This window comes from Zonotrichia leucophrys, chromosome 3, assembly GCF_028769735.1.
Source record: "Zonotrichia leucophrys gambelii isolate GWCS_2022_RI chromosome 3, RI_Zleu_2.0, whole genome shotgun sequence".
In the NCBI taxonomy this organism is placed as follows: domain Eukaryota; kingdom Metazoa; phylum Chordata; class Aves; order Passeriformes; family Passerellidae; genus Zonotrichia; species Zonotrichia leucophrys.
The window spans coordinates 85,928,078-85,955,010 of NC_088172.1; the positions used below are offsets into that span (position 1 = coordinate 85,928,078).

The 26,933-nt window shown below is 39.3% G+C and overlaps 1 protein-coding gene across 20 annotated transcripts in view; it reads right to left on the reverse strand.

The window, feature by feature from the left end:
* The window catches only part of ESRRG (estrogen related receptor gamma), a 371,470-nt gene that overhangs the window by 13,263 nt on the left and 331,274 nt on the right, over positions 1 to 26,933 (reverse strand). For all 20 annotated transcript variants that reach the window (XM_064709126.1, XM_064709123.1, XM_064709127.1 and 17 more), the window contains one exon: positions 1,303 to 1,572. In XM_064709126.1, the coding sequence (XP_064565196.1) occupies positions 1,303 to 1,572 (270 nt within the window). The remainder of the gene's footprint in view (positions 1 to 1,302; positions 1,573 to 26,933) is intronic.

A 26,933-nucleotide genomic window follows, 5' to 3' on the forward strand; every position in this document is an offset into this window, starting at 1 on the left:
CTCCTATCAATCTGAGGATTCATGCATCAATATTGTAGATGAACTGTTAATTACAAAATCAATTAAAAAATTATTTCTAAAAACAGTCACGCGTCCCGGCTCTCAGGGGGGCAATTTGGGCAGAAGGTCTCATCTCACTAGGACCGCGCCAAATCACAAGTCGTCATCCACAAGTAAGCAAAAGCAATCTGGTTTTTCATTTTTCAGCGCGGCTGAGCCCAGCCTGAGATTGATCGTCACATATGGCCCCAGAAAACAAACTGTCAATACCTTGAATGCTGCAGAATTTGAACAAATAGCCGTCCGCCCATTCAAGCCACTCATTGCATCCCATTTAACAGATTTTATTGACAGTTTCCTTCTTGTAATTAAAGGGAAAACTACTGGCCAGCAACCAAGATAAAGTTCAAAGATAGGGTCAAAACAAAAGCAGATGGAGGGGCACGGTGTGACTGTCAATGGAACATAGCATCAGAGCATGTTATTGACACACAGGTATCTAATGATCGGCACGTCATTAAAGAGGGATCTATCGTGAACTTTATGCAAATGCTAAAAGGGACTTAAGACCACAATAAAGCATTAAGGAGACACAAAAAGAAAAACAACAAAGCACAAACGATTTTTACTTATCTGACAGTATTCACTGGTTCAGCACTTTTAAATTCAAATGCAGGAAAAAAAAATCTTTCTAAAATTTTTTAACTCTTGCTGCATAGGTAATAATTTTTTGCAGAAGCACTCTCGTAAATGCAAAGAATCCGCAATGTAAGGTGTGGTCCTTGTGAGATTCAATATGGATTTCCCCCCCTCCTCCCATATCCTGAATTTAGTTTATCAAATTAATCAGTAGCTCCCTTTAAAGAGAAAATATATAGCATATTCTCCAGCATCCTTTCTTTTGCTTTAATTGCAATGATTAGACTTGTCTGCATTATGAAATGGATTTAGGAGAACAACAGCTATTTTAATTTGAAGGGATCTCTGCCTGTAAAACACTCTCCAAATGATACAGTGGAATATTCTCCACTCCCTTAGGAACATATTCCACAACTACTTTGAACCAGAAAGTTGTTCCTAGTTAGAACTGCTTTATTTGTTGCCTTTTAGATTTAAAGTCTGATTAGCAATTTCTTATTCTAAAATCCCGTTTGAAACCAGCTCACAGAAAAGAAAGAAAGAAAGAAAGAAAGAAAGAAAGAAAGAAAGAAAGAAAGAAAGAAAGAAAGAAAGAAAGAAAGAAAGAAAGAAAGAAAGAAAGAAATATTAAAAATGTAGCAATTGTCATGCCACTCTGCCAACCTGAATTAGCAAGTGCTATAGCTTTGAGGGTGACAAATTCTTCTTTCTCCAGCTTCATGCTCTTGTATTTCTTTACCAGCTGCAGTATGGCATTGTTAAGGTCAAGAAGGCCTGCCAGTTTGGACTGGTCTTCATCCATAATATAATCTTCAGCATATACGAGCTCATCCTCAAAAGAAAGTGACCGGTATACAACACCAAGAATCAAGATCTCCATCCAAGCACTCTGCAGAAGGCTCATCTGGTCAGCTAGAGACAAAGTGGAGAATCCTGAATATGAAAAAATAAAAATACAGGAAAAATATTAAGCACATTTGGAAATCTGATCCTCTTTTTGATTTATTTTTATATACATTGTGACAAAGCATGCACACATTCTATTATTCTCCCTTCTGCTTTTGTGTTCTCCTCCCCATCCAACTACAGGAAAGAAAATCAATATAAAATCAAACATTTTCTAATCAAAAGAAAAGTTTTAAATAAGCAAGAATTTGCAGGCTCTTCCTGTAAAAATCATATTAATTTGTGGGGTACTGCACTGGCAATCTGTGATTTGTATGACATCTTCTTTGTTGCAAAACACTTGTGCTTAGTTGTAAAAACCTAATGCTGTGACACAGGGATCTCCCTACTCTATCCATCACTACCATAATCCAAGAAGGATAATTTATGAGAAAAAATAGAAAACTTTATTAAAAGGGAAGATTTTATATTTTAATAGAATTAAGGTAGGGATGAAAAAGAAAAAAAAATATTTTTGAACTTTAACTTCAGGGAAAAGAGGACACCCATCCTTCTCAGAAAAGACCCTAATCACTTCTGTTCTGGCTCCTGGCACTGCTACACTTGTTGAAATAACAGGGTGGCACACTGAAGTGCCAACTGAATAGCAATCACACCATCCTTTTTTTGAGGGCAACCAAACATTTATTAAATGCCTCTTAATGACTTTAACTTTTGCTTGTTTTTTTCCCCTCTCTCCCTGCTGTCTTTCCTAATAGGATCACTAAGGGCAAACATCTTTGCTGCCTTACCTTTCAGACTTCTGTTTACAGTACCTGTTAATTTATTATATCAAACTGCTAATATCCCAATCACATTAGGTGCTAGAAAACAATATGGGAGAGGAAGTGATTTTCCTGGCCTGTTGGTGAAATGCAGCAGTTTGCCAGTTGGCACCATCAACCACAAGTACTTAATAAAATCATCAAAGGGGATTAGTCAAGCTTTTCTTAGAGGGTCTTAAGACATGTCTGAGGCTTTCATTTAGTTGTTTATGGAGTTGCTTACATGTCCTTTGACAGCGTTCCTGCTGTAAGAACATTCTTTTTGGCGTTCAATTACACTTAAATGCATTTTTCTGTTTTTAAAGTCAAGAGTTACAGTCATGCAAGAGTATATCATAAACTAGCAAATCTGCAAGGCATCTACTCCAAACAAGATTTTCTCCATAAGCACTAAGCAGCAAAACTAATACAATAAAAAAGAAAAGCCCACATCCAAACCACCAGGCATCCATAAAAAAATGAAATATAAAACTGGCTGCATGTGCTCTCTCTCTCATTTTTCTCTCCCTCCTTATTTGTTTTCATTTTCTCTTACTGTCTTTTGAGTCCTGTGATAGAACTGTAGCTCTCTGTCTTAAAATACAAAAAAAACCAAAACAAAAAACAAAGCAACAAAACCTGATCCAACAACAACAGGAAAGCCTTAAAGATGTGACAGTGGAAAATAACACATCTGTGATTAAAATAAATAAGAGGGAAATGGAGAAGAAATAATCATTTCAAAGGTTATAGGGAGGAATTCAGGATTTCAATTAGCTCCAACATTTCTGTTCCTTGCCGGCTTTCAAGAAGCAGTTTTTCTGCAGCAGCAGATGGACAGAGAATGTAGCCTGCAGCACAGTCCTGTGACAGCCCCATTCTCCCTCCCAGACACTGCTGTTAGTAAATAGATTTACACATTCTCCAATCTCCACACATCTTTCTGCCGAATAATTAAAAGCAGGATGATTAGTTTATTGAGTGGAAGGAGGAACTTTTTTATTGAGGTCCATCCACGATTTTATCAGGGCCAGCACTTTTACGGTTGTCATGAGGGTGCAGGCATCCAATTTTTCTTATCTGCCTGATTAATACAAACGCTGTTTCAGGACGCATTAATTAACAGATACAAATCTACGTTCTCATGGAAGGATCAATACAGAGAAGAAAAGAGGCATCAATGTGAATTTAGTGCTGATGATGGAGAAGGCACTCTATTGACATTTACGTGCATAGAAACTTTAAAGTTGCAGTGGAGCCCTTTTGTCCCTGTGATTTACAAATTAACAATTTTTCGAGTATAACAATGTTTCACACACTTCTGAGAGGTTTAATTAACCAAAAAGCAATAAAATCTGTTTTGATTAAAAAAAAGTTTAATCTGCAATTTCTCTCCTTTTTTTTCCTGAAAACCTCCCAACTTCCTTCTTTTATTCACTTACCTATTTTCAAACATGTTCTTTGGCATTGGTTTTATTTTTTAAAAAATAAATAATAGTATGTTTCAGTAACATTTATTGTGTGCCACAGTCAAAGAAAATTACATATGCCCTGTGAGGGGGGAAAATGGGATGTTAATATAATTTATTGTACTGCACTCTTGAAAAATCTGCATTCTGTAGCAGTAAATATACCAGTTGTTTTTATATGACACATAAAAAAAATCAAAAGAAATTTTTTACATTATAGGAAAACTGGCAAATATAAAAGCATGCTGTTCCACCCTTCAATAATAAATCAAATCAACATGACTATTTTGTTCCTGATCGAAGTAACTTTCCCTTGAAAGCCTGTTCAGTGAAAGCATGTTTTAACATTTAAAGGCATCCCTCGTGGGAATGCAAAGCTGAATGAAGTTGTAATTAATCTGGGTTTGTTTTGTTTTTTCATAAAATGTGAAAGCATCCAGCATGTCTCTTGCATCACAGCAATGCCCTTTAATATGTGCTCATCAAGTCACAGTTAAAACAATAGATAACACAAGCTTATATATTTATATACAGAGATCTATTTTTAATTGTTTGGAGAAGGTTATACTTATTTCATGCCAAACTCTGAGTCTGTGAGTTTTTGTTATGTGAATCTCCCAGATCAACCATGTTCTCTGACAAGGGGATATTTTCGATATTAAATCGTAACTATTTTTTAAGAAGTCTCCAACTTGTACCCTTTGATCCTTCTGACCAGTCTTAACCTCTCCAGTCCCATCTCCAAGCTGTGTCCAAACCACCCTCAGATGCTGCATGATGGTGTGGGCTGGAACTTTGTAATGCATTGTGTGGGCCCTCAATCCTTCAGAGCCTCGCAGGTCACTGCTTTCAATACAGAACTGTGTAATGACATTTTAAAATACAATGCTGAGCCCCTTTCTCCCCCTTTATCATGCACCATACTGGTGACAACTTTGATCTCTCTCCATCTCCCTGCCCAAGTCAGAGCCATCTGATGTATCTGAGGTGTTTGCTGGCAGGATGACTCCGTACCTTGACCTGCAGTTAAACAGCGTGTTTATCTGCGATACAGCACACTCCAAATAAACCAGATGACAGCCTGCAACAACGTCATTTGGAAGGATTGAAAGGCTTCTCAAGAGTCAGGTACCCCTGAGGTAAGAAGCTTGAAGGAAGCATGTTTTGTGCCAACCCTCCTGCCATCTTCCACTAGACGCTCGTGTGCTTGACAATGATGCCATGGGCACTTGTCAAGATTTTTTTTTTTCCTTTTTGCCTAGCAAACTGATGCACTTTGCAGTCAACTTACAAAAAAGGCTAAGCATTTGAAAGTGTGAAGGGCAAAAAATATCTGACGGCTAGTCTTCAAAAATACACTTTCATTTCAGAAAGCATAAATGTTTATTTCCTGAGCTGAGTGTTGACAGAAATAGGCTGCAGTGCAGGCATATGAATTTAACCCCTGGTAGGCATTCTGTTCAGTGTGGTTTTTTGTGGCTGAGTGCAAGCATTGTAAATCTACGGGGTGTCTCCTAATATCAGTTAACAATAGCCTTGATTTGCTGGTTACAGATTTCCTTCCTTTTTTCCCCTTTCTTTCTCCTCCTTTCAGGGACTATAGTGCTTCTTCTGCTAAAAATAGATACTTTTCTACAAACAGTGTATCACACTCAAATTGTAATTATGCCGGAATGACTCACTGAGATCACTGAGTGTGGATTGAGAAAAAAAGGTTGATTGAGCCACTGAACATACACTTGTTTGTTTTGTTTTTTTTTTCCTTTTGCATACCAGTAAACCCAAAGCTCAAAGGAAGCAGACATAAATAGGTAAAAAGGCCTTACCATTTTTATTATAGGAACAAGGGGCATCGAGCTGACTGCACTCTGCAGTGCTCAGCACTCCAAGCCAGCTCCACACACAGTTCACAGCCTCTTCAACGGGGCTGCTTAAACCACAGACCTTTTCAAATATCAGCACATGCACCACTTGCTCTCTATTTCACATTGCACACAGCTCCATGCTAAGCAGGGTAAATCTTTTATATTCCTGAAGACCCTTTCCTCTACTTCATTAAGATGGACTTCATGGACAGTAACTCACTAGGGGCCAGAGTGAAGCAGCTGCAGATGGTCAAGTGCCGAACTAAGATCTGTGCCTTGCACACAGCACTTTGAGAACTACTGGCCTAAAAACAAAAAAGGCAGTGGCTGGACTTACCATTGTTTTCATCTGTAAACATTTGATGCAATGCCTCAATCAGGCTACTCAGGCTTAAATCCTAGAGTTTATTTCGCTTTGCAGGGACTGAGTTTCCCTTCCCCTCTGATATGTGTTCAGAAATCTGAACATTTGATCAAACCAGGTATGAAATTGCTGGTAAATCTGGGAGTTGCTTGCCTTTTCTGGTAATTGCCTCCCATTTATTTTACCGGTTGTTTGTGTGATTGTTAACTTTATGAGTAAAATATTCCTCTTGCTTGCCCTGGTTTGTACTTCAAATATCTTCATTTACATTTTTTATAATCAAAGCTGCACTTGCTCATGACATGTTCATTCGTCTGTTACAGATGCAATACATTTACACAGTTCAAATATCAAGAGTAGGATTTTCAAATTATTTACACTTAATTTTGATAGATTAACTTCTTTCTAAATGTTTTATGGGTACTGATGTTTCCAGCATAGGTTTTTAAAATTTTTTTTTAATGATGCACAGTCACCATTGTCAAAAGAACAAACGGATATTTTACATACTTTAAAGAACACACTTTAGCATTTTAGCTTGGATTGCTTTATTTAGAGAGTGTATTTAGAGGCCTCATGGTCAAATGGCCAACAGGCTTATCCTGGCTGCACTGAGGAGAATGTGAAGAACCTCCATTCCAAGATCAGATTTGTGTCCAGTGCACTCTCAGATGTACAGCTGTCAGTCTGCCCTCCTCTCCCTCCCTGGCACACACTCAGCCAAGCGCTTGGATCCATCCAGCAACTTCAGCTGCCTTCCAGGGATGTAAACAAAGGCCAGGGAAATTTCACCAGTGAAATTTCTGCTAGGGCAATGTAATGTTTTCTAGACATGATCATAGAATTTGCTGAAGGAAACCTTCACAGCCTGACTGCCCTTTACTGTTATTCTCTCAAAAATCCAAGAGGATGGCATTAATTCATTTTTTTAGGCTACATGTAGGGCTGAACCTCACACACAGAGCTGAAGTAAGAGATAATTTTTATTATAGTAATTCAAGAAAAAATTGATTTAATTATATTTCAAGTACTGTGTAGTCTAAAAATATGTATCAAGACCCACAAACATTTCAGTGGTTTTGGAAACCATTAGACAGAAGGAGAGTGCTCTCACTAATCACCAAACATATTTCCCAGATTATGGATGAAATTTCGTGAAAGCTGGAACAGAAACAGATACAACTCATTATGCCAGGGTGAATCCATTATTTCAGGTTTGGTTTGAGTTTTTTTTCATACCCCTTTGCTTATGGAGCCCCTGGTCAAAGGCTAATAATTGCACATGATGCCATAACCCGCTGAAATTCAAGTCTGACTCACATTTTCATGTGAAAGGTATCATCTCACAAAATAAAAAACGCAGGTATTTGCCCAGGCTTGAAAATGAAAAATCAAGTTCCAAAAGCACAGACTCTGAATGACCAGAAATACAACCAAAGGCTCGATTTATGCAGATTGCTGAGTTCAGCTCCCCCACTCCCTGGAGCTGAGGTTCTGCAATTAAAGGTAAGCTCAGACATGGATTCCACCCAGCAACTTTGGCACAGTGAGAGCACTACCTTTGCTGGGTGATGCTGTGCTGTGCTGCGCAGCCTCCCCTCTCCTCCTGCCCCCAGAGCAGAGCAGAGCACTGCACAGGCAGCACCGGGGCTCGAGCGGCGCGACGAGTGGCGACTGCCATCTGTTATCTGTGCAGCCCTGGGAGGGGGCAGCTCGGGCTGCACTCATCACAGAGCTGCCCAGGAGTCACTCTGCCTCCAATTAAAAAAAAAAAAAAAAGGAGGGGGGGCAAAAAAAATACATTTGGACAGCGTTGGGATGTTTGCAGCAAAGCCTGCGCACTTTCATCGGGTTTTCTTTAAGTGTGTTTGTATTCCTAACTCTTGCTGTCCAAGTTCTTATAAAATATACATATTTTTTTATATTTTATAACATGGAAAAATGCCTGTGATAAGCACTTTTTCACTAACACCTACCAGGAGGACGGGAAATGCCACACAGAGCACTAAGAAACCCGGGGCTGTTATCACAACGCTACTTTCATCTCACTGAAACAACAGCAGAGAGATGGCACGGCAATAAAAATGCATTCACACTGCATGTCCCTCTCAATCCATTATGAACAATGGATTCTCACTAAGCAAATATTCGCTTGTCAGAAGTATTTGCAACACTGGATTCATTCAGCAGGACTAAGTAAGTGAAGTTCACAGCAATTTAAAAGCAGCAAATTAGACATTTACAAACAGTGAAGATGCTCCTTGTCTAGCGTGACCTTTCACTCAAGCTATACAAAAAGGTGTTAATGTAATTTAAATACCAGTTAGGAATATTTCTGGTTTGTCTTTTACCCTGTGAAACCTTACATGATAACACTAAACAGGAGCAATTTGAGGCTGTCATTTCTTCCCAGGGTCAGATGCACATAGTGAGGTGTAACCCACTACAGCTCAAACTGATTTCAGTACTGGAATCAGAGACATCCCACTCTAAGCACCCAAATATTTCCAGGCAGCTACTTTAAAATTTCTTATTTCTAGTTCAAGTGCAAGCCCTCATGAGCTGCTTCTTTAGTATTAATAATGGCAAGGAGCTGGAAAACGGGACTGATTGAGGATGTCTCCCTGACTTCATATAACCAGTTGCTAACATTATGAAGTGAACCACTAGAGATAAAAAAATCTAGCAAGTTTCCCTTGCTTCAGAGCAGAGTTAGTAAGACCTCCATGCATGGAGTACTTTACAATGGCATTTTTGAAATGTATTGTTGAAAGCACTGTACTCTTTATTTCCATTAATTTTAATTTCACACCTTATTATCTCAGTATTCACCAAGAAAAAGGAAAATATAAAACAAGAGAGTTAAACAGATGAATACTTGATTTTCCCTTTGGGCTGATTTTACCACTGGAACTTCCACAATTTCAAACAGCTTTACAGCAAACTCACACCAATCTTACATTAAAAAGATGTAAGATGAAACACTTGTATTTCGTTTTATCACCAGGTGCTCTGAGAACAGAGAAACACCTGATAAGTGTGTTCCAGGAAATCTTTTTACCCCTTTTTTTCCCCACTATGTAAGACAGTTAGGACTCGTGGTGCATTACCTCTCTGCAGTGAGGTTCTCAATTCTAAGACATGGACAATGAAAAAGTTTTAAAATTCAGGCTAACAGTGCAATATGGCCCAATGAGGCTGTAAGTCTCCTCCAGGTCAGCAGTATGAACTTGCAGATTCCTGAGGCTGATCTTTTTAATGCACTACATATGTGATCTGATCTGCTTCTTAAAAGTGAATTCTTCTAGTTTTTTTAAATTTAACCTTCAACTATGGTTTGGCTAGACTATGGAATTTTTTTGTGGTGCCCTTTTTGAAGGTAGCAGAGGTGGATGTCATGATATGGTGTGCTCCTGAAATTATAGGAGAAAATGGAGCAGGATCGTATTTATGGCCCTGATTTCTTCTTTCACTGAGCCTTTATAAAAAAAAAAAAATCATCAATCATATTTTCAACATAAAAATATTGATTTCACCCAAATTCTTTTTCAATCTGTTGTGGATATATATATTTGACTATGAGTACAATAAAGCCAGCTTTGCGGGTGGAAAAATAAAAACTACACTTAGTCATTAGTAAAGTGAACATAGATGAAAAATAAAGAGTACAATGAACAGGGCAGAATTTCTTCCAAAATCCATTCTAGAGAACAGTAATACAGTTCAGCTTAAAATAGCCACCATAATATCTTCATATCCTGTGCGTGTATGGCTTACTTAGATCCTCCAATGAGGCCAGCTAGCAGAAAAGAAACTACAATCACACATAATTAAACAAAAAATATTGACCCTTTTGCCTCCTTTTTAATTTTTACTCAGCTAAACAAAACTAAAAAGAAAAAAGGGAAAAAAGGGACAACCTTGACAGAAAAAGCTTGCTAATCTAATAAATACAATCAGTGTTAGTTCAGGTTCTGCTTGCTTCAGCCTTTGTACACAATCAGCCTCCCAACAATTGCATATACTGACTGGGGATATCAAGAAATTTAGAGTTCAGGTTTCTCCAGCACATTAGTCTTCAAAATCAAGTTTGCTGGATTGTGAAGTATCACTTCTGGGTTTTTTTTTTCCACAGAAAGGAGGGATTTCTTGTGCATTTAATACATGTTGCCTTTCATTCGTAACCTCTCTGGGTCTGCTTTGAGAGTGCTTTTCCTGCAGGAGTGCTGGGTCACTGCTGTTTGCCTTCTGCTCCCCTGGGGAAGCCACCAGTCATTTCCTCCCTGAGAGCGGTGGCAATCCCTGCTCCCTCCGTCTTTCCATCAGGCAAAGTCAGGTTTCCAGGAATTCCCCAATCATGTGAATAATATGAATCCAATACAGGAATGTATTAGCATAAGGAGACAACCATGCTTGCGATCCAATCAACGGATCTCTGTTAACCCTGTGTGTGCTGAGCTACCTAAAATCTCTCTCCATTGCCAAAGCAAAATCTTCAGGCTGCACAATTTTGGTTAAATATCCCCTCTCACCCTGTGGCAGGAAAGTAACAGCTCAGACCACTGTCCTACACATCTTCCATCCTCTTCCGAATTTTTAAAACTTTTCTGCCAGTTAGTTGATTTTCTTAATGTGCTGCAGATGCCAAAAAATTCAAATGATGTTTACAGTCTCCCTGGTTTGGGGGAGAGAGACATAGAATGTGAAATTTCTAGTTTACTTAGTTGAGTGTGCATGTACCATTAAGATCATCTCTGGAGGCTGTGTCTTAAGTCTGCAACAGTCCACACACAGGGAAAAAAAAAGGACAGAAAAAAGAAAAAAAAAAAGGAAGCTGCCTGATTCTAATACACCTAATTAGCCATCGGCAGACTCTTAATTGCATACATTAGGATGATTCCATAGTGGAGATTAATTCTAAATATACCCAAGCAGCTGGTTAAGATGCCATGGATTACAGTGTGGACTGTACTTTTCCACTTAATTAGATATCAAAATTAAGCAGCAACAAGCATTTTGACATAACGGGGATCAAGCCGCCGCTTGGCATCCCAGAGCTGCACTAAAGTGACCGCTAAACAGAGCCGCACAGATGGAGAGATATTAAATGCCGCACTGGAAAGTAATTTCAAATAATAAAATATCAATATTTACATTTTAATTACCCCTACTGAGAGCCGCTCTGTCATTTTCACTATTGCCGACGCAGCAAGGGGTAGTGGAATGACATTGCGGCTCTGACTGCAATGACTATTTTGTTTCCATTAAAGAATGACAAGTGTTTTAGAGGCAGTGACACCCAGTGTGTGAACAAGAATGACAGCAGATCAGAAAATTCCTATTAAGGGAATAAATGACTCAACAAGAGAATTTACTTTAAGCAGCCGGCTCCTCCTTGAAACACATAATCCTTTCTAAATTTCCTGCAGGAAGTTTATGATTAGAGGTGCCTTGGAAAGACCTTAGCTTCTCATCAAATATTTAGAATGATAGGACCTTACATGATGACTGGTCAATTTAAAAACAGTAACATGCAACACTAGGAGTTACACTGAGAGTTTGCATGAATCACAATAGTTTTGAGGGAGACAGGAAGACAGTGAAAAGGAGATTCCTTCCTCTAAAGACCTGACAGCCTTGGTGCATGGAGATCACCAGTGTTATTTTTGCTGTCTTCACCACTTTGGACAATGGCAGTCCATTGGCACAGTGAGTATCACATCCCACCTGGGTCACAATTTGCTGCTGTTCAGAACTGTACCCAGCAGGTGATCACAACAGGTAACGTGCACACACACAGTTCAGGCCTCTTGTTTCTCCCTGCCTATTCTCTGCACACATATAAACACTTCTTCTTTCAGTATGTACATCAGAAATCCGTGAGACACCTTTGCAGCACCTTACGAATCTAATTACTTCTGATCAGGTCTGAGGTCAATCTCATGGAAAATATTATATTACATCTGACATGCTGCATTTACAAGATGAAAAGGAAAGAAGAAAAATATCAAAACAGTAAAGAAAAAAAATCTTCCTTGGGGATGTCTGTCAAACTGCAGAGATCTTCAAAGAATTTCAATGGCCTCAGACATGAGAAAGTGGGTAAGAGTAAATCCTTGGTCAGTACACCCAATACACAGCTAAGTGACCCTCCTCCTGAGTCACGGCATGCATTTATTTAATAATGTGCAGAGCTCAACTTCTATAAATGTGACAAATGGCTAGAACAGAACAGGGGGGAAAAAAGGCATGAAGATTTTTACAGAACAAAAAAAGGAACAACTTTATGGCAGTGACTATTGCAGGAATTTTAGATCCAGCTTTGACATTAAGAATTAGCAGTCAAGTACAAAAAATTTTACTCTGACATTATCTGCTTAACTAGTTATCTTCTTTCTCTTGTCTCTTTTCTTCACTTCTTTTTCTTCCTCCCCACCCCCTCCCCCTTTTTTTAAGTACCCAGGAAGTACTTCTTGAGCATCCCTAATGCTTTTAGGACAAGACACTTCCCCATTTCTCAGCCACTAGCACCTTTTAATTTCTGAAAGAGCCACGGTTGAAAATCTTAATTAATTGTTCCATACTGCTTCAGGATCATTATGCAATGTAATAAAGGCCGTGTAATTATGAAATTTTACAGCCATTACCAAGGCTGATGGCTCGTATTTCATCCTCAGCTGGACCCAATGGCTTTTAGCCACTCAGCTCCCCTTTGATGAACTACAGACAGATCTATCAGGCCCAAACAATATCCAGGCAAGGCGGCTATAATAGCTACCTACAGATGAAGCCATAGATAAAGATAAACTATAAATCTACACACAAATGCAGGCACATTGCCTCAGGATGACAGAGGGGAGAGGATGAGACACTTGGGAAAGCTGGAGGCTTGCAGAAAGGCAACCTTCTCTCTCTGTCTCTCTTAGTTAGGAATTCGTTTGATTTCTTAAAGATGAAAAACCCCTTAACATTTCCCCCACAAAATTACGTGTTTTTTAAGAACTGTGAATTTTTATATGGAAGTCAAGGGGTCACTCAATCCATCTATTAAATTTGACAAAGGGGACTTATGTGGACAAATCAAGTTATCCTCAAAAGAAGAATCCCAGCCAACAAGTTTGCAAATCATATTTTTAAAAGTGAATCCAGGTCACTTGTTTCTGAGACTGAAAAAAGCAACCATCCCTGATTTCTAAATGCATTATCATGAGCAGATGCACAGAGGTGAAGTTAGATGATAGGCTTTCACTGGAGGCAGCACCACAGATGCAATTTCATGCAACATTGTCCGACATTATTTTCAGTCTGAAAATGAAAATACTTCTAAAATTCAGAGCAAGTTAAAGAAACAATGGGATTATATATGCTCTTGGTACCTGCAACACCAGAATGCAGTTTATGTCCTAGTTATGGAGGTGACCTCCATCAATGCCCTCTTAATTTAAGACAGGAGGCCTTCTGAGTAGGCAGTGTTAGTCCCGCCAGAGTGAGACAAGGCTGACTAAATGATCTCTAGGTGAGAAAAAGAAATGGAGAGCTGCAGCTCCTGACCAATTCTGAAAGAGTCCAGGGAGGAGTGTGAAAACATTAGCTTGGAAACTGCATCTATTAGTACCCATTCCAGTAGCCCAGGGTCAGTTGTGAAGCTGATGCCATGCTCGTGGCTGAGGCTAAAAGCACTTCAGAAGGCAAGAAGAGTTAAAATAAAAATATCATCTGTACCCTCTCATTTTAAATAGACTAACAGAATGGCTTGGCCCTTTCTAAAGAAAACATGACAGATTTAGAGGAGGTTCAAAGAAAGTAAAGCAGTACCTTAGAAAACTCTTATGAAAAGAGACTCAGAAAGCAGGAATTGTCTTCCTCAAAACAGTGATGTACAAGAGAATGGAGTAGAAGTGTACATAAATTAATGATATAAAAAGTAGTTCTAAAGCTTTTATTCTGTCTGTCTCAAAACACAGACCAAGCACCACTACAGTAAAATACAGGAAATTCAAAATGGAAGCAAAGGGAAATTCATTCACAGAGTACCTGGACTGGAGAACTTCTTGCCAAAGGATGTCACAGAAGCCAAGAACTCAGAGAGGGAGCTGATGCTTACATGGACAGCCAGAATAGCTCCAGGTATTAACACTCAAATCCAAATTAAGAGGACAAGGATATTTTCCCTCCTTATTTCATCCAATCTCTAAGCATAAGGAATTCAAAATAGTTTTCCTGAGGCTTCTGCCTACTATAGGGTTCATGTCCCCTCCTCTGAGACTGATCACTGCTGAAGGCAGCAGAGTGTGTGTCCATGACCTATAGCATTCAGTTCACAGTTTCCTAAAAACTGAAGCCTCAGAATTTGGGCTGCCTTTCTTTGAGGTGTTTCGAACCTGCTCCTAAGAACTGAAGCTCAGAAGGAGAAGAGATGTGCCCCAGGGTAAGAATTTCAAAATCACAGCAACTGAGCTCTCACTGCACTGCTTCTGTGGAAAGAAGAAAATAATGGATAAGGAAGATCCATGGTGTTATCACAGCCACAAAAGCAGGCAGGTGCATGCATTAGTGTGTGTTTGCATAAGCCTGTGTACGCACGCATTTGTACTGAGCAAACCCAGGGTATTCCGAAAGCTACCGAAATGAATAAAGATCACCTGCTCATTAACTTGTATTCTTTGCTTATTAAATATGTCCTTTCTTCTAATATAAAAAACTGTCTTTGCTGAAGGACAAAATAATAATGTTATCACCCAGGTCAGATCAAAGAAGTATTTTCTGAAACGGGGAACAGAGTCACAAAGGGTCACTGGCCGACAAAACTGCACCTGAACACAGGCAAGGGAATGCATGATTCAGGTTCCTCTGGCATAATGCTGAGGATGCTTGATATATGGTCTTTAAGGACCAGTACCTGCTTTTAACATGCTTTACTGAAACTGCATGTATGGTGAGTATCCACTGTACATGGTGTGAACTGATCTGCCTCCTGCAGTGCATGTGGAAGCATCATAAACATTCTTAATGGGGAAAATAACCCAGCATTTACATACTAGACTACACAACCACCAGGCCATAATTCCTGGACAGGACTTTAAATTGCCTTCTAATACTTTTAGAATTTACCAGAATTTGGTGAAGACCCCTGTTTAAAAATGCACTAGGAAAACTGAGAAGAATGCATGTAGACAAAGAAACTGGCAGATCTTTTACCGTCTCTGCTTTCCATCAGGTGGACTCATTTAGCCAAATTAGCATCAACCTCACAGATAAACTCTGTGGCTTTACCTTTTTTATTCCCTCCATCATCCACATCAGTAGAGTAAAAAGCAGCTACAAATATACACAGCAGGACAATTTTTAAGAGCAAGAACTTCAAGTAGGAAGTAAATACAAAAATGTTATTTCTATTTCTATCTGAGGCAGTAATACCAGTTTGCTACACTGATCTAATAAAAATAATGATGATAATGTGAGAAAATGTATAAATGCCACCTTACAATTTTTTATTTTACAAATGAAATGCATTAAGTTTTAATCTCTATGGTAAATGTCTAGTCTGTTAGACAATGCCTATCAATATTCCATAATTTAAGATTACTGTAAGATTTTAGTAAAGTATAGCAAGGAATTTTGAGCATGTCAGAAAGTTAATTTGCAGTTTAGTTGCAAACTACCTTGAAACAGGACTAGCTGAGGCATAGTTAGAGTTTATTTTTGCCAAATACAAATTACTGCAAAGGAAAAGGTAATCAGCTTTATGTATTTTGGGAAAGACTTTCTTTTCAGTATTGGGTTTAAAACATTTTTCTTCTTCAAGTGATTTCTGGGTTTTTTTAATGAACAGCTGCATGTATGTTATGTATGAGTAGGAATTGTTTTTAGGAAACTGCTTTAGAGAACACATGAACAAGAGGTTTTGCAAAGTCTCAAAAAAGCCCTGACTGCAGTAAGGCCACCTTCAGACACAGAAAAAGCACAGACACATTAGGACAGATCACAAAAGGAAGGGATATGGGAAGGAATATAATTGTATGTTTCCTCTTTGAATATTCACCAAATGGGGCACAAATCGTAGCTGCTATAATGCATGCCATGCTTTACACTGATTTTCTACACTTGGTATTCCCTAGCTGAATTGTTTCTGAAGTCTATGGTGATTTTTTTTCCACAGCAAATCAGCAGTTTTTCAAGAGGTCTCTGTGCAGCCCAGGAGTATGACATTTACTAATGTGTTGAGATTGAGGGATTCTCCTTTGTAGAAGCCAACACTAATAAGAAAGATATGGTTCAGTGTCCTGGGTATTCTTCCCAGTTTTATTAATTAGATGGAAAGCTTCTCCCTCTGGAATACTGCAAGGTATTTATTAACACTTCAGCCCACAAACTAGAGTAAATTTACAGTAGTGGAGGTAATTGTTACATACACCGGCTCTTGTTATCAACTTGGCAGGGATAAGCAAAAAAACCCCAGAGGTTTAGATTACGATCTTTTTCATGATATTTTAATTGTGCTTCTTAATCTGCTAAATTAAAAACTATAGTACAATCTTATTCAGATCACTGGCAAAAAAGATCATATCAATTTGCAACAAAATGTATGAACGCTCCTATCTCTTTTAATTATACCGAGAATTTAACAATCATATTCAATATGGCCACAGAGTGACTGAGATACAAACTCTTTCTTTTGCAGTTGTGCCATCTCATCCCTCAGCTCCTTCACATTTTATTTCATGTCTCCCATCTCTTAAGGCCCAGACTGCCTTCCCTAGACAATCTTTAGTATCACCACCTTCCTTCTCTCCCCTCATGACCAGCATGGTGACATACTCCAGCACCCGTGTCTGAGCACAGCGATGACTGATGGTGACCAGGCCAGCACTCCAGAGTATCTCAGCTGCTCTTGTGCTTCACAGAGAAGTGTTAGGTATGCCCAGAGATACCTCATGTAACCACGTTTACAAAAGCAAGCTCTGCTGCTTTCAGCCTTCCTCCTTTTCCTTGCATTCTTCTGATATCAGACCCTCTTACTCCTTCTGGGCACCAGTGTGTCAATTTATAGTGCCACCAGCAATGCCCTCTCCTTAATTGGTCCACACTAATTTACCTACCCTTTTTTTTTCTATGCAGCTCTCAGTGCTCTCAAAAGCTTAAGAGTTGGGTTTCATTTTGCAATCCTTACCCTATTTCTACATTCTTGCACCCACCAAGTGTTCTGATGGGCCCAAATCCCTCAAACTGGCTCTACTATCAGGTGTTTGGATACATTCATCAGTAATTTTAGAGATTACACAGAAAGCACAGTTGTGTTTTGTGAGGATGCACCATTTGAGAGTGCATCTAAATCAAAATTTTCACATGCCAACACTGCTGGATCATCTCTTGTTTCTTTGGCTTTCTCCTCGACCCAGACATCTGCTTTCAAATGTCTGCTGATGTTCTTTATGGTCACCAGACATTTACTGTATCTTCCCTCATGGATGTCAAGTGCCCTATCAGTGATCTGAGAAGGAAAGGGGTGAGAATTCTCTCATCTATTCTGTCAAAACCCCACTTAGTTATCCTGACTGCACAGGGCACAAGTCATTTATACCTGGCACTTGCCAAATACACTCCTGTCAAAGAGCTGACTAACTTACTAACATCAGCACTTTTCAGGACTGTATCATAGGTGATGTCAGAAGCATAGATGTAGCATGAGGTACATTTATACAGGAAAAATATGAGGAAGAATTTGGGCTCCCAAATCTTCCACTGTCTCTGTAATTCTGCTGGAGTCACAAAGTCCTTCTCTTTCTCACAATCTTTCTGTGCAAACTACAGATATAATACATATAAATAAATTAGCAGGGCTGTTACACTGTTTCATTCATTTAATGTCTGAAAATAACAAATATTTGAACCAAAAAAGGTCTACTAAGTATATTCAACATTTATATAAAATATGTGAAATATATGAAGAGATAAACTGGCTAAAATATTTAGAAAATGATGAAGCTCAACTTCAACACTTCTTCTTCATGCTCTTTTGATCTATTGCTCACTGTTGGCTAACAGGTAAAATACGAGAAAACATGAAGCCCCTTTTCTAAGTAGTTTAGCCAGTTTGTCCCTTTACCCCCTTCATATACTTCTCAGAAATGTTGAATATACTTTGTAGACCTTTTCTTGGCTGAAACTGAGCAATACAAGAGAGTTTGAAATGGCTCCTACAAAGGTGACCACTCCTCCCCATGTATTTCTATGGATGCAGGACTATGCCCACAAAACGAACGTGTCTGGCATTGCATTAGGAAGAACACAAAGTAAAACTAGGACCTTGACCATGTAGTGCTGACTTTACAGCACTGAGTGAGAGGGTCAAGTGCACCAGTGTTGTAAAACTGTAAACAGACATTGATATTGTACTGTTTGTATGAAAATGCATAAAATACATTTAATTAACTCTGGGCTGTGATACAAACTGACAATTCTCAACAGAAATTTCAAAGCTAAGCCTGACAACTTTTGAGTCATTTTGCTCAGTAAGATACATATTTAGGGCAGATTTCTATACATTGTATGTATTTCTTTTAATATATGAAAAATGCATATTATTTACCCAATTGCCTGGAATGTCTATTGAAGAAACACATATTTATTTTTAAAAGCAATCCATATATTATTTACTCAGTGGATGAGAATGACTTCAAAAACCCGTTCTGGTCCATCAAACAAATACATATTTATAAATGGTTTTTAAAATGCATATTATTTACCCAATGGACTGTAATGGCTCTGCTAGTGCCATTACATGTAAATATGTAATTAGCCACATAATAAAAAATCCCTACAAAATTTCTCTGAAAAGCGTTATATTTTCATGTGTCAATGTACAATACCTTTTCTATTGTTATTATTTTCTTTAAACAGCAAAGGTGATTACCATATGCTAATGACTAAGGCTTTGCCATATTTCAAAACCCCACTAGCTCTGCAATTATACAAAACATAAACTTGATATCCACATTTCCTCCTTTTTAAATTAGTGGTTTGGAATCCTCACCTTGCAGTTGGTGCACCTGGCCTGGGTCTTTCTGCAAGCCCCACGGATGCTGACCAGACTGCATAACTGAACACTCCTGTCAGTAGGAGTTTGTTCTGTTCTCACACGAGCTCCTCCACACTGTCAGCCAATGCACCTGCACCAGTGCTGGGCCATCCAATCTTGTCCAATGCCAAACTTTACTGATTTATTTCTCCTCACGTGGGTTATTTTCTGCAAAGCACTAAATATCCCCAAAAATCCCTTTTTCTTGTGAGAGTGAGACCAGGATATGGGACATGCAACTCCAGCACCACAATGCATTTTATTACACAGTCCTGTATAAGTTTCTATTCGAAAGGATGTAGCCCCTGCCCCAAATATTTGGGAATTAATATTAAGAACAAGACCTGCCAGGCCTACAAAAATCGAAGCACACTTTCCAACAGGAGTGAATAGTATAATTTTCAGCAGTGCATGTGTGTGGAATAAGTGTCACACATTAAGATGTAAATTTTATTCTCTGAGCTGAACACCAGGTGATTAATTCTGATAGCATAGTGATCAATTGGTACAGGTGCTGCACCTGAGTAATGTTTGTTTCTGTACACACTGGTAGCAAAGGTGCAGCACTAACACAGGTGTCACTTGTGTAGTTGTGCAACATTTCTGATTTCCTGAAAACACTCACACTGGTAGTCAGGCTGAACTGTAGAACTGTAGTTCTGCCAGTTTTTTCAATTAGACCCATTATTGATTTGATGAAAAAGCAAATTAAACATACCATGGTAGTATGTAAAATGGTTAGACAGAACATAAGGTTCTGGTGCTGAGCTTCTTAGGCACATTGCCTCTGTGTGCAGCTTTTCCTCACCAGTCTCTGGTGACTACAAAAATGAGAGACTTGCAAGACAATTTGGCAGCGCCAGTCTAGCAACTTAGGTACACAACATCCAGGAACACATTCATGTAAAATGCCAGGAAGCTCTCAAACTTTGCTGAGACCAGAGCTACAATTACTTAGTTGCTTCATTTAGATCTGGCATAAACCTCTTGCATTCATAAAGCTGTTAGAGACTGACACCAGTTTGAGGATAAAAATCTATATATACAGGTAATAACATCTTTCTTTTCAAAATAACAAGAGATTTTTGTTAATTGATGGTACTTTTAAGTTGAAATCTCTGGCATGTGGAATCAACACTGTTTGCAGCTTACAACTATTTCTTTGCTATTTTCTCTCGTTAGAAAAAAAGAGTTTTGATACCAAGAACGAGTAACACTCAGTGTCTACCCAGGACTTACATGTTCACATTTTTACATCCACTCTCCCCACCCCTTTGCTCAACATGATGGGGAACCCAAAGCAAGTAGGTGTGCTCACTAGAAAGAAAGCCTCTTCACTAATTTCCATTTAATTCATTTACCAAATCAAATCAAACTGCTACTGTGAAAACTATCTTCTCACAGATGGGACTAAAGGATCTCCCCAGAAATCACTACAAAGCACCTGAAGTTCAGCTTCCCAAAGCAAGCTAGCTGAAACAAACACAACGAACAGGATGCTGCAGCAGCAGGTCCACCCAGGGCACACAGCTCATGGCAAGAAGTTTCTTAAGGTCAAGCACAGTAAGCCCACTGTCTGGCTTTGGTGTGCTGGAGACCTACATTAAGTCAGCACAAGCCTACAAAATCCTCTTTTCTTATTTCCGCACAGCCGCTTGTGTCGGAGCAGGGAGACAGTATTTTGCACTCTCTCTCTCTCTCATGTCACTCATCACTGTAAGAAGGACCAATAATATCATCTCCAACAGGCCCAAATTCCTGTGGAAATTAGCAGTCTCCCTGCAGGTATGCAATTTTAGGGCCTGTACTCTACAATAATAAATCAGTCAAAAATATCCAGGTAAAAGCTGTGCTGCTTAAGACGAGGCTTTGGTTTATTTTGCCACTCCTGCTGCCAGGGTGTAATCTTATGCCTTCTTCTTTCTTGAAAAGCATGTAAATTGTTGTACACAAATAAAGTCATTAATGGAAAGCAAGACATCACAAATCAGACAACAAATATATCAATTAATGCCTGGGATGCACATGAGGCAATCAATTTTCCCAAATCCCAAATCAATTAAATAAAAAAAAGGATAAAGAAAAACAATTTGAATTCTCACTCCTCTAAAAGATGGGGATGAGAAGAGAGAGGGAGGGAAGCTGGTGTGCCAATCCTTCTCCCTGTCTTTGATTGTTTTGTAATTACTCAACCTGAGGTAACTTGAAAAAATTGTGAAAAGTTACTCTGAGGAAATACTGAAATTTCAGATTAAAACATCTAAAAACAAAGGAAGAGAAAGAGGGAGAAAGAATGCAGCAGGTATTAGGGAACTTCTGGCCTTCAGTCTTACGCGTGCACAAGGTGCCCGCAAGTAAGAAAAGTGCAATGTTTCTCTTCCTGTGTCTTTCTGTGCACTGATGGGAGTGATGTCCTACAGCATTTCAAGTCATTTATTGAAGTTTGGTGGTGGTACTGGGAATGTTGTTAAGGAGAGTAAAAAAGCAATGTCCATTTGAAGCTTGTCTGTGAACTTTGCATGAACCGCCAGGAATAATGTAGTGTGATGACAAGCCAGTTATACCTTCCACTAAATTTGCTGTCTGGAATGAACTGAAATAGTGTTTGGTTTGTGTAATTACGTCCATCTATCTTTATATTCCAGCGGCATATCGCAAATTGAAAATACTAAAAATTGACTGTTGGTTCTGATATTTAATGATTGCCAAAGACAAGACGATGATTTATTGGTTACTTACCGATGTGACACATTTGCATCTTATTAGACGGAGATTACTATTCCTTAAAATGCGGACGAGGCCTGATCATGTCTGATGGATTGATTTGATTTGCAAATGTAATCAAACTAATAAGAGGGAAAAAATGAGCAATAATGCCTTGTTTTTCAACTGGCAATCACTCCCCTGCCAACAACGCTGATATCCCTGACTAAGCAGCCTTCACACAGTCTTCCTGTCTCCTCAAATAAACAAAGGGATGCAAAGAGCTTGATAAGAGGATAACGAGCCAAGTATGGATGTAACATGGAGCCTGTACCTCAGCACTGCACAAATGTGTCAATGGGAGTACCAGGAGAGGACCCACAGTGCCTTCAGTTCTTAAAAAGCAGCAAGCAAAAACCCAAACAGCAAAACTCTATTGCAAAAAACCTCACTACTAAATGAAAGGGGAAAAAAACCTGCATTAAAAACAAAAAAGTGGTTCTAATTCAGGGAACCCCAGCAGAACAGTTGTCACAAGCACAAAATTTACAGAATAAATACCTGGAATTCCTCAATCTGATAGGAAGCTAATTGGAGAATGTATTTTGGACAACATGATTCAAGCAACTGGAATCACTGACTGTGGCCACAGCATCCGAGAACCCATTTCCAGGGCTATGCTGGATGCTGTCTTAAAATTTTTGCAAATATTAAATGCAGAGTTTCTGTCACAGCAAACATTCTATCATTCTGGCCAGATGCTGATGTTCCTGTAAGCACTGAAATATGGTTCTAGATAAGAGCAGACTCTTCAGCTTGAAGTAAATGACCCTAATTCTCCACAGTAAGATTCTCTTTCTCGTTAATAATAATAAATAGAAGTATTAAAAGAAAAAAAAGCTTTCTGCAAGGAATTGCACAAAGTCCCCCACCATTTACACAAAAGTGGTAATTCAAGCAGAAGGCAAATAATAAAGCTCGGAGGTCCATACAGGTTACAGATTGTGACCTGCATATTTAGGGATTGATCCAAAGCAGTGAAATCAAGGCAAGTCTTTCTATTGGCCTAAATGGATTTTCATATAAAGCTTTACTAAAGAAGGAGGTTCAAGCGTGAATGTTGACAGCTGAGGAAGTGATCTTACATATATTTGGGAACATAGAGAACGCTGCACAATGGAAGTGCCTGTGTAAATAATGTGATTGTACTACTTAAATATTTTCCAGACTGATTGCTAATTTGCTTCACTAAGGGATATTCGATAATGTAAAAAAAAAAACTTGCTTTAGGGAACAGCCATTATGAAGTGTCAGGTTAAAAACAAAGTTGAATATATAGCCCCAATTACCATGCTCAAAGACCTCAAAATATTTTCATAATTTAAAGTTTTATAGCTCACGTAATTTATACTTATTTTAACAGTGGAAAAGCATCCTGGTCAAATTCCAATTAAATAATTACATTTTGCCTACCTAAAATTTTCACTGCGTTTTTAATTGGATAGGACACACTTCACTGCTTCTCCTAAATTGTTTAGTATTGCCATTCAGTATATAAATAGCTAGCACTTTCTACCACGGAGACAGTACACTTGTCCGTGCAGCCATCAACGGCAAATGGGAGTTCATCTGTGTTGGCTGCAGCATTGGAACTCAGGAGAGCCATGGCAGCCAATGCTCCCATCACCCTGTTGCAAGCTGGTTTTAGCTCTAGTTTTTCTCCCTCCTAGCAGGTTCTCTGAAAGATTTTATGATTGTCACTGATGCTGGCTGATTATGATGCTGCTGGTTCGGAACATGCAAATGTTCCTTGTCAACAGCCTGTTTTCTTCACTTTATCTCCTGAAATGCCCACCTAAGCCTCTTGTCAGACACTGCCCTCTGTAGGTTTATGGTACAGAGGAAGCAGGAATGACCCTGCACAGCAGTGCCCAGCTTGTCCCCAGTCCCACCTGCACTGCCTGTCTGGGACACCCTGTTTCCCTGTGGTCTCTTGATTACAGAGCCCATGGTGTGCTCCATGTATGAGGATTACAGAACACAGAAAATTACACATCACCACTGATGTGCAAGGCACAATCCTGCAAACTCCAAATCTGGGTTGAAGATATTCAGCAAAGCATTCAGCACAATTCATTGATGGGGTCCAGAAAACATTCAAGTAACTCGAAACGAAGAAACTTTTCTAAATTTACTCCTATAATCTCACTGAATGAGGATAATCTGAAATTCACAATGCATTTTGCATGTTATATCTGTGGCTGAAGATTCACTGACATTAAGCAACCTGCTCCTGAATCCACCCAACAGTTAACTTTATCTCTGGGAAACTTCAAAGAAGTGAAGCGAAGGACGGATCACAGAGCAGAATGGCTCTCTACAAGAGACTGATATGGGGAAGGACTCTTAAATTCTTCCCACTGCAAGCAGAGTTAATTAATGGGAGACACAAGGGTCACAGAAAGTTTTATATGTTACCAGATATAGCTTGAATCGTACCAAGTTTGGAGTCTAATGCCTGTTCAGCAGGGCAGGCATGATGCTAAAGCATAGCCAGAAGAAATCTCTGGCTAAAAATACACCCTGCAGCCTGCCAGTGTCATGATATATTTATGCCAGAAGTGCAGCTTCTTTGAACAAATGTATGAGCAGCAGTCATTATCTGCTAAACTGTTCCCCCTTAATCTCTCCAACAGCTGGATGCACGAGAAGTGCAGATTTGCCCCCGCCTCTTCTCCACCCTCACCACAACCCTTTGCTCCAGTGTTCTCATGCATGACATGTCAGGACTTGCTGAGAGAGCTGACTCGACTCTGCAAGCACCACTTCCACTGAACTTGGAGCCTTCTGCAAGTGTAGCTGTGTCTCATTTCAGTATTTGATTTCACCTCAGCTGTTAATGCAGCTGATTGAAACTGATGGTGCACAACATGGCAGATGAAAACATACTGGGGAGAAGGGTCAAATGCTGGGAAATTTCCACTTGCCTATAATATGTGCATCAAGAGTTTGGTGTGGAAAATACCTTGGCCAGACCAACATCTTCTCAGAGAACTTTCCAGAACATGTTTTCAAATGAAAGGAAGGTTGTGTGTTTTCTTGCATGAAGAATCACCAAAATGTTTTAATACTGCCTGCTATGCAGTATTAAACTTGGGGATGATGAATTAAAGTAACACTGAACACCAAGTCAAAAGTTACAGTCAAGTAACTGCTCCATCTAAGTAATTAAATAAGGGGGCATCCAGTACCTGCACTCTTTGGGCTCTGTGCTTCTTGGGATTCTTTCTGCACACACAAACGCACCTATATAATTTATATGTGGGTGCATAAATTGAGCACTGCCCAACAAAAAAGCTTACTACAAGGAAGACATAAGTTCATAAAGCCCTTGTATGATCCAGCTGCTGCAGAAGGTGATTACTGCAGACTCATTTTTTAAAAACTGCTGATTCTTGTATCAGGCTGGACTGAGCCCTGCCATTACAACCCAGGTGCTCCCCTGTTATCCTCACACTATATATAACCAGACCCAGGTCACCATGTGCCCTGCCAGAAACGTGCTGACTGGCTAAGGGGGTGTTGCAATTCGGGTAATTAATCCTATTCTAATGTAGGTTAAGCAGGTGTGAAGCTGAACTTATCCAGAGAGAAAGTAGAGGCATTCTTAGAATTACAGTATTTAACAGGTCTCAGCTGACTTTAGGGAACTAGACCATCCTGTGTCTCTGACCCAGTCATACAGGTGGAGACCTGTCTGCTCTAAATCCAATCTAAGCAACTGGCTCTTTCCCCCCTCCCTCCTCCCATCCTGGATTTACAGTGTCAACATGTATGCCTGAGAAGGTGCTCTTTTCTTCCCCACCCAGAACAAAGTAAATGTATTTTTGTTTGAGGCTTAGTTAGATGACTAAGTCAAATATTTAGTTTAAAACAGCCTAAATAGTTACCATAAGAGGGCTATGTTGCTCTAAGTTTACTTCTGCATTCTCAGTGTCTGCTATGATCCTTTCAGAGGACAATTTAAATGACATATAAAATTGATCATCTTATCTCCAACAAAGCCTTCAGGAATTTTAAAACTGAAAAAAACACGCTTTGTTTGGATGTTCTTTAAACAGTGAATCTGGTTGAAAAAAAACCTTAATTTTTCCAGAGGAGAGGAATCCTGTAAATACAGAAGTGATACTTAGTGAACGTGAATGACAGGCTCAGTTCTGCTGCATTTGCCTCTTCTGCAAATTCCTCACTTAAGGAATAATGCCAAGATTTGTTCCAACTTTCTTCCTGTGTTTCTGAGCAAGGCATCTTCCTGCCTTGCAGCCATGCAGTACTTGTAAGAAGCTGGACACCCCACCCCTGAGGTATGAACAGTACAGACTGGGGAAGTTTGGGAAAGGATGTCCCTCAAAGACTATTTCAGAAGCTACAGTTCTTTCATACAGTGTACTCTTAACCAGTGGTCTTTTAATGAAGTTAAGCTAAATTATGGGGGGTGGCAATGGAATAGTCACATGCCTGAAAATCTAATGTGCCCAGCTATCATGGGTATGGGCACTCTGGATGTGCTCTACTTGCAAAAGGCCATTATTATTGAAGCCTCACATCCAGCCTGCTTCCAAAAAAAAAAAAAAACCAAAAAAAAAAAAGGAAGAGGGGAGATTACAGTAAAATTAAAAAGGTTAAGATACGTTTAGACCTCTTACCCTCTGGTAATAAGATTAATTCCTTGTTGGCTTAGAAGAAGGAAAACTGCTACTGAGTCATCTGCAATTTACACAGACCTAATCTAGTAAACCTGTTTGTCACACAAGACGTGGGTACAAAGGTGAGCATTGTTGTCCCCTGAGTGGAAATTCTTGCTTAAACCTTGATTCTGCACAGTGCTGCAGAGTCCTGAGGTGCTGAGTACACACAGGGGACAAAGGAAACTCTCAGCTCCCACTGGTACACTGACTACTGATGGGGATTTATCCCTTCAGGGCCAGATCCTTGAACAACAGAGGCTGGCACAGCACACTTGACTTGTACACCCATGACAACTGATCCCACCGAAGGCTCCTGCTCTGTCTCTGCAGATTAACTGAGCAAACTACCAGCTGGATT